General features: G+C 17.4%; 3 protein-coding genes across 3 annotated transcripts in view; 2 read left to right on the forward strand and 1 right to left on the reverse strand.

The window, feature by feature from the left end:
* Positions 1-2,061: 2,061 nt before the first annotated feature.
* Positions 2,062-2,667, forward strand: PRSY57_1449500 (hypothetical protein; the record flags this gene model as incomplete). Its single annotated transcript, XM_012910091.2, has 2 exons — positions 2,062-2,092; positions 2,318-2,667. 2 exons carry the CDS (start codon positions 2,062-2,064, stop codon positions 2,665-2,667), a joined length of 381 nt encoding a protein of 126 aa, XP_012765545.1.
* A 243-nt stretch (positions 2,668-2,910) lies between these two features.
* Positions 2,911-5,490, forward strand: PRSY57_1449600 (DNA polymerase delta interacting protein, putative; the record flags this gene model as incomplete). The annotated part of the gene is made up of 1 exon (XM_012910092.2): positions 2,911-5,490. One exon carries the CDS (start codon positions 2,911-2,913, stop codon positions 5,488-5,490), a length of 2,580 nt encoding a protein of 859 aa, XP_012765546.2.
* Positions 5,491-6,162: 672 nt separating this feature from the next.
* The window catches only part of PRSY57_1449700 (zinc finger protein, putative), a gene marked incomplete at both ends in the record, with an annotated part of 6,261 nt that continues 2,725 nt past the window's right edge, over positions 6,163-9,698 (reverse strand). The window contains one exon of the mRNA XM_012910093.2: positions 6,163-9,546. Within this exon, the coding sequence (XP_012765547.2) occupies positions 6,163-9,546 (3,384 nt within the window). The remainder of the gene's footprint in view (positions 9,547-9,698) is intronic.

The raw sequence follows: 9,698 nt of genomic DNA on the forward strand, positions 1-9,698 counted from the left end.
AAAAAAAAAAAAAAAAAAAAAAAAAAGGGGAGGAGAAGGAATATTACATAAAATATATTTAAAAAAACATAATTAAATAGTTATAAATATTTATATCTTTAAAATTTTTTTTTTTTTACTACATGATATATATGTATTATTTTGTTGTATATGTGTCCATATGGAAACATCTTTAAAAAAAAGTATATAAAGAGTTCAACACTCAAATTATTAACATATTTATATGTATATATATATATATAATATATAGGTAATATCAAAATAAATAAATATATATATATATATATATATATGTATTCTACGAATCATAATAAATCATCAATTATATATTTATATATATACTTTTTATATATATAGATAAATATATATATAATGACTCCAAAAAAAATAATAAATAAATATACATATATATACATAAATATAATCAAACATAAAAATATTTTAAAAATTTATATTATTCTTATATAAAAATTTTATAATAATTATTCTTATATTGTATTTTTTATTGTATGTGATTATTATAATTATATTTTAACTATATTATATAATTTTTACTGTTACATAAATATATATAATATATATATATATTTATTTATTTATTTATTTTATATATATATTTATTTATTTGTGAAAATAAATGAAAAAAGAAAAAAAAAAAGAAAAAAAAAAACTTATCTTTATATTATTAATTCCTCAAAATTATATAATAAAATATGGTATTATATACATAGTAGTAATTATAAGAATATATTAATAACTATATATAAAACATAATAAAAAAAATGAATTTTTCAAAAAAAAAAAAAAAAATAAATAAATAAAAATAAAAAAAAAATATAAAAAGAAATAAGTTATTATATATATTTTATAAATAAATAATATATATATTATATAAATTAAAACAAATAATATTCAATGTATATATATTTTAATTATATACAAATATATAATATTATATATAATTATACGTATAAAAATATATTTTTATATATTATAAATATATAATTAATAATTATAAATATATTTTTTATTTAATATATATGTCATCCATAATATTTTAACATTTAAAAAAACGATGTATTATATATATATTATATATGTATATTATATATATAATAAATATATATGTTATATGTTATATATTATATACATGCACAAAAGCAACACAAAAAAATATATATATATATATATTTATTAATAATCATCTTTTTATTTTTTAATTATTTATATTAATATTTAATTTAATTACTATATCTATGTAATATATGTATTTTTTTTTTTTTTTTAACTTATAAAATTTAGAAAAATAAATTATACTTCAGAACATATATTAATATATATATTCCTACAATGGCATAATAATATTAATATATAGTATGTTATTTATTTTTCTATATAAATGTGAAAAGTTCTTTTTTTTTTTTTTTTTTTTTTCTTTTAATATATATATATATATATATACATGTTATGTTAAAAGTTGAGGCAATAAAGAAGAAAAAAAAAAAAAAAAATACTATAATATATATATTCTTATATTTATTTGTATTTCTTTATGCTTCTAGATTTTATTAAATATATTCAAGAACATGTCAGGAGTTGTATATATATATATATATATATATATATATATATATGAATGACGATTTACAAAAAGATATATTCTTTTCCAATATTCGATATTGTTAAAATTACAATATTTTTCAGATATATTCAAGAGTATCAAAAATAAATTTATTATTCATACATATATTAATTATATTAATACATTATAAATTATATTTTCTTTTAAACTTTTTTTTTTTTTTTTTTTTCTGTTTTCTTTTGTGTGTAATAATGTCACTAATTAAAGAATAAATTTTTTGCTGTACTTTTTTTTCAATAAAAAAATAAAATAATATAAGGGATTATTATCTTATTATATTTAAATATAAATAAATAAATAAATAAATAAATATAAATATATATATATATATATATATATATACAATAAACCAATGTTTTCTTTTTATTATTATTATTGTTATTTTATTTTCTAAATTTCTCTTCTTGAATTTAATAATAATGATAAGTTCTAAATCTACCGATATTGCAGGTATAATTGTAGAAAATTTATTTATTAGTATATGGAAATTATTATTTCATAATAGAACTAAAGAGATAATACAGTTTTTAAAAAAGAAGCAAAATGATATGTACATAAAATATATATATATATATATATATATATATATTAAATATATATTCCTTTTTGTCTTTAATTATTTATTTTTATTTTATTTTATTTTTTATTTTTTTTTTTTTTTGATTAATGCTACAGGATTAAATAGCTTAAGAAGCAAAAATATAAACGAAATATCGCATCTGATCAAAGTTACAAAAGAGAAAAAGAAAAAGTTATGTATTGATAAGAATGAAAGACAAAATATTAAGCAACTTGAAAATTTTGTAAAAGAGCAAAGCAACTGTTTTAATATATGTAAACAAAATTTAAATGAAAGATTAGAAAAAGATCTTAATGAATATATATTTTTTAGTAGTAAGAATAAAATTAATTTGAATGAAGAACATATACAAAAATTACATAAGAATTATAAGAATATTGAACAGGAGTTATGTTATAGTTCTTGTTCTAAAAAATATTCTAGTTTGTTAAATTATAAAACATGATCACATAAGAAAATAGCTAAAAAATAAAAAAATAACATCATAAAAATAAAATATATATATATATATATATAAATATATTATTTTATATATTCATATGTTTCATTTGTGTAAATTTTAGTCTTACATATTTTATTTTGTCTTATTTTTTTTTATTTTTTTTATTTTGTCTTATTTTTTTTTATTTTTTTTATTTTTTATTATTTTATTTTATTTTTTTTTATTTTATTTATATGTGTCCATAAAATGCGAGAACGCATTTTACTATTATACGGATCCGAATATGGAACCTCATATGATTGTTGTCGAAATATTTATTACGAATTGTACACAAGTTTCGATATAGATTTTTTTTCATTGAATGACATAAATATTATTAGTCTTTATAAATATGATAATATTGTTATTATTGTTAGTACTACCGGATATGGTTGTTGTCCTCATAACATGTCAGAATTTTGGCTAGGTCTGCATAATAATAATTTAATTTTTTATGATAATATGAAATTTCATTTATTTGGATTAGGAGATAGTTCCTATGATAATTATAATCAAGTAGCTAAGAAATTAAAAAAGAAATTAAAATCATTAAACGCAAATATTGTAAATTATAGTCTAGGAAATTACCAACATCCATCTATGCATTTTTCTAATTTTAATATATGGAAAAATAATTTATATACCTTCTTAAAAAAGAACTATTATAATTTCGATATAAACACAGAGGTTCCCTTATTATATGATGTAATAATTTGTGAGGATAATCAGAATGAAAATCATGTGAATATTCAAAATTTTAATAAGAAAAAGAAGAATATTTATGATAAAACACATAAGGAGGAAGATAATATAAATATTAATAATAATATGAATAAAATGAAAAATACAACTTTTCTTCTTAAAAATGTAGAAAATTTTAATATTGATGAACATTTTTGTAAATTATTAAATTATAACAAATTTGTAGTTACAAAAAATGAAAGATGTACAAACATAAATTATGAACGAGATGTAAGATATATGAATTTAATAACAACAGATGAATGTTCAAATATATGTGGATTGATTAAAGTCCATCCTTTTTTGGATATAAATAAAACGAAAGAATTATTAAAATTATTAAAAATTAATTACAATGATTATATTGTAATAATTCCAAATAAAAATTTAAATAATAAAGAAAGTATCTATTTACCAATAAATAAAAAAATAAAAGTATTAGATTTATTTATATATTTCTTAGATCTAAATAAAATTGTTACACCTTTCTTTTTTACTTATTTAACTACAAAAACGTCTAGTGAAATTCATCGTAATAAATTTTATAAAATCTCAGATACTATTAATATATCTGATTATTTTTCTTATGTATATCAAGATAAAAGGTCATACTTTGATATCTTGTTCGATTTTTATAATTATATTAATATAGATATTAATTTCTTAATTAATACATTACCAAATATACAGGACAGAAGTTATTCCATATTAAATATATTTACTACTTATACAAATATACATAATTATAATTTTTTTAATATATATAATTTATATGTTAGTCAAAAATTCGTAAGCATGTTATATTTTTTAAAGACCAACATTATTTCAAATCCTTTATTAGATATACAAAATCTAAATTCTGTACAAAAATTACAAAGTCCTGTTACTCATTCGTATAGTAATCATATATCAAATGATTATTCGGAAAAAAACACCGGATTAAACTATTCAAAAATTATAGGTAATATATATAAAAAAATTTTAAAAAGAATTAAAGGCGAAACACAATATAAGGATAATACAAAAAAATGTACATATATGTATAAACAAAATATTATCGAATTATTAGTATGTTTATATAAAATAGAAATTAATAAAAATAAAACATTAAAAGGATTATGCTCAGATTATTTAGTTAATTTAAATCCAGGATCTTTTGTATATTCCAAAATTCAAAATAGTATGCTAGCTCTAAATACAAATATATTTAATTTAGATTACACAGTTGTATATATATCTGTAGGTGCTGCTTTTAGTAGTCTTATACAAGTACTAAGACAAAGACATTATTTATATTCGACACAATATATAGAAAGTAACCATGAGAAAAATCATAATGTAAAGCAAAATCAGCATCATTATAAAAATATAAAAATAAAAGAAAAAAAAGATTTGCTCTTTCTTGGATTTAGGCAGAAATCCCAAGATTTTTATTTTAAAGATGAGATGAAAAGTTATTTATATTTTACTTATATTTTCTTGGCGTTCTCACAAGATGTTGAAGATAAGTTTGTTTATTATAATATGTTAAACTGTAATGATTCTTCAAGGAAAAGGGCCGAAGATAATATAATAAGAAATAATAATAATGATAATAATGATAATAATCGTAGTAATGATCATAATAATAATCATAGTAATAATCATAATAATCATAGTAATAATCATAATAATCATAGTAATAATCATAGAAATAATCATAATTACTGTTCTTATAATATTTATTATGAAAACCATTTCGAGCAAAATGAACAAAATTATTTTAAAATGTCCTACGAACAAATGATTAATACATTACAAAAAAAAAAAAAAATTTATGTGACTGATATTATTTTAATGTTACAAAATACTATATATGATTTATTAAAAGAAAAAAAGACAATCATACTTATAGCAGGGAAATCAAGACCATTTTCTCAAAATTTAATTAGAACATTTATAGATATTATAAAAAATAAAGAACCGAATAAAAACATGGAAGAGATTAATTTGTTTATTAAAAAAAAAATTGATGATTTCTCTATTATACTAGAATCTTGGTATTAATATTGCTATTATATATATATATATATATATATATAAATAATTAAGAAGGTTAATAAAATATTAATAGCGCTCCAAGACAATTGCACATATTTTTTATAAAATACTAATATTCTTGTTTCAATTTATAAAATAAATATAGAAAAAAGGAAACAATAATTTAATAAATAAATAAATAAATATACATAATTATATATATATATATATATATATATTTATATGTTAATGAATTAAAGGAATATTTTTCCTCTAAATAAATAAAAAATATGTGTATTATTTTTATAACTCGTTTTTATTAATAAATATATGATTTATTTATATATAAAATTTACATAGACCTTTTTATGAATCTATCATCTTTGTATTAATTATTTTTCTCTACAAAAATGTGGTTGTACACAAACAAAAAAAATATAAAATATATTTCAAAATGTTTTATTATATATATATATATATATATATATATTATTACTCAAAATATGCGTGGGAAAAAAAAAATATTTTAAAATATAATATTTTTAAAAAAATAAATTTTTTGCAACAAAAAATGGAAAAAGATATACAAAAAAAAAATTTTTTTTTTTTGTATTTGTAAATATCTAATTGTATGGATAAAACATAAATATTATATATTTATATATATTTTTATTTATTTATATTTATACATTAATTTTGTTATAATACGCTGTCACACAATTCACATTTTTTTCTTTCACAAGGATTATCATATGTACATATATTACATCTCTTTACTTTATTTTTCTTTTTAATTGTATATGTAACATTACTTTCTGTAGAATTGATATATGTTTGGTAATTTAGAGGAAATGATGAAGAGGATTGTTCGCATGAATTCTTTTCATTCTTACTTTTGGATGAGGAATTTTGTTTTTTATTTTGTGTATTTTTATTATTATTTATTTCATTTGATAAAATATGAGAATGATTATTTTTATTGTTATTTTTTTTATTCTCCTCAGTAGATTGAAGAAGAGGAAAATCATCTTCATTAAATTTTTGTGAATTATTATTTTTCGTTTTCTTTTTATCATTATTTTTTTCTACATTTTTTTTTGTTTTCTCATTACTAATAAGTGATGGATAATTATTACTATCTAAAAATAAATTATTCGTATCTTTTGTTGTAGTTAAATTACATTTGTTATTTTCATTTTTATTTTTTTTATTATCTATATTTTTAATTTTATCTAATAAATTTTTATTTGAACATGTATTTTCTTTATTTAGAATTTGTGAATATTCTTTGGGAAGTTTTTTTTTGTTCTTATCTTTTTTATTTTTTGATGACTCTAAGAAATCATTTTCTTCATTTAGTTTTTCTTTTTTATCATCTCCTAAAGGTAAAGGTGGGTATTCTAAATCTAGGTTATTTATTTTAGTATTTACATATGATTCTTTACTCATTTCTACTTTATTTTTGTACGAATTAATATTTGTTTTGGTATTTTTTGTGCCTTGTGTTTTATTACTTCTATTAGTTTTGATGCTTGACGTGCGGTTATTTTTGTTGTGATTATTATTTACAACACTGTTTGTTGTATTAAGGTTACATTTATTATTACTTAAATTATTAATACTTATATTATTATTATTGTCATAGTTAAGAGATGGGTATTCTTCCGTGGGCACATTTTTATGACTACTCCCTTTCGATAACATTATTGTGCATACGTAAAAATAAATAAAATATAGTTCATTTAGTTTTGTACTTTTTATAATATTTAAAAATCGATTCCTTAAGGATAAAGATATATCATATACGTTTGAACAATTCTTCACATCGTTAATTAAAATATTTGTATTTTCTTTATGATTATTTTTTACAGAATTTTTAAAACTTACACTGTAATTATTATAACAACTATTATTATTATTATTATTATTATAATTATTGTTGTTGTTGTTGTTGTTGTTATTATTATTATTATTATTATTATTATTGTTATTAATTTTGAGAATATTTTCTATGTCCTTTCTTATACGATAATATTCAGGACCGGTAGATAAACATTCTTCTAACGTTCTTGCATTTACAAATTTTGCAAGATCCTTTGATATGGTAGTTAAAGATATATTATCTACATCTGCAGATATTTTATTTAATATTTTCTTTTTATTTATATTTGATAAATTTATCAATTTATTTATGTTTTCATCCTTTATATATGCTGAAAAATAATTACTTAAGAATAAATAAAAAAAAGAAACTAAATCAACCTTTGGTTGTACATAAGGTAATAGATCTAATATTACTTTTTTTGATATATCACATTTTTTATCATATATATTTGTTATAATATTATTATTTGGATTTTTTCTTTTCAAACATTTTTTAATTAATTGATTTATATCTTCTAATTCGGAATATTCACACTCTTCTTTTTTTTTTTGTTCTACTTCTTCTTCTTCGTGTTCTTCTTCTTGTTCTTGTACTAGTAGTAGTTGTTGTTGTTGTTGTTGTTGTTGTTTTTGTTGTTGTTGTTGTTTTTGTTGTTGTTGTTGTTCTTTTATGGCTTCTAATAAGAATGTCGTGTTTTCTAATTTTTTAAAATTTCCGCCTAACATGAACTTTTTACTCTTTTCATTTTTATTACATATTAAAGGTATAACAATATCATTTGTCGATTGGAATTTTTTTACTTGATTGGTTGGTATATCATTCATATATATATTAGTTTTATCTATATCATTTATGTACACATTACTTGCATGCACATCCTTTGTATGTATATCTTTTCTATATATATCATTACATAATAAAAAGATTTGTTTGATGAATGTAGTAACATTTTGAACAGTATGTTTATCAATTTTAAAAAATAAAAATATTAAATATAAGAAACCATATTTACTTAAATATTTTAAGTTAACATTACAATTATTTTCAATTAACATTTTATATTTTAACATATCGTCATCGCATTTATATATGTGTGGATTCTTTCTATAACACATTTCTTGTTGAATTTTTTGATTCTGGATATGATCCTTTTTGTCGTAATTATTACTACTATTACTACAATTTTTATTATTACTTTTATTATTCTTATTGGTGCTGTTGTTTATATTATTCATTATGTTTATGGAACCTTCCAAATTGAGTCCTTTTTGATTTATGTATATAAATAAAAAAGAATAATATAAAATAAATGATCTATTGTGTATAATTTGAAAAAATAAATATAAATAATTTCTTTCTAAATCTTCCTTATTATATAAAAGATATTCTACTTTTTCTACTACATAATCAAAGAATAATTTTACGATAAAAAATAAATTAGTAAAACTGTGTGTATTATTATATTTACAATTTCGATCATATATATTATTATATTTCATATGGTTTATATTATTTGTATTATGAGTTTTGTTTTTTGTATGTTGATTATGGATTGATAGAAAATCTTTGAGTATAATATTTTTATTTAATTCAATTATTTCATCTTGATTAAAATACAAAGGATTATCTAATTTTGAGAAATTCTCAAAAACAGATAAAATTAAATTTATATCTTCTTTTATAATATACAAAAAAAAAGGTTTCATTGAAAAAAAATATTTAAGAAAATCTACAATCTTACAATCTATATAATAATCAAAATACCAACAATCATAAAACTTTCTAAAATTATAAATACATTTATGTTCCTTAGGATCAATAATATCTGTATCTTCATCGTCTCCATTTAAATCATTTGTTTCATTATCGTTAGGTGTATATTTATTTTTAGATTTTTCTCTATAACTACTACTAAAACTATAACCATTATTATTATTATTATTATTATTATTATTATTATTATTATAAAATTGTTCTTGGTGGTTTATAGCATTATTTCTTATTTCACTATAGGAAGCTCCTCCAATAGACAATGTTATTTTATTCTTTTTGTTGCTTCCTCTTTCTTCATGTTTTTCTGCTAAATGTAAGCATAAATCTATCTTGTTATCAAAAACAACAAATATACATTGTTCGTAAAGACACGGGTGATGCTTCTTTTTATAATGTTCAAAGAGGTTTTCATAATCTTTATAAACCTAAAATAATAATAAAAGCAATGGTACATATATGAATATATAAATTTCGGAAATATATATAACATATGTAAAAATATATATCCACATAAAAATAAACACATAATTAAATGAAAAAAAAAAAAAAAAAAAAAAAAAAAAAAAAAAAAAAAAAA

This window comes from Plasmodium reichenowi, chromosome 14 (genome assembly GCF_001601855.1).
Source record: "Plasmodium reichenowi strain SY57 chromosome 14, whole genome shotgun sequence".
NCBI classification, from domain to species: Eukaryota; Apicomplexa; class Aconoidasida; order Haemosporida; family Plasmodiidae; genus Plasmodium; species Plasmodium reichenowi.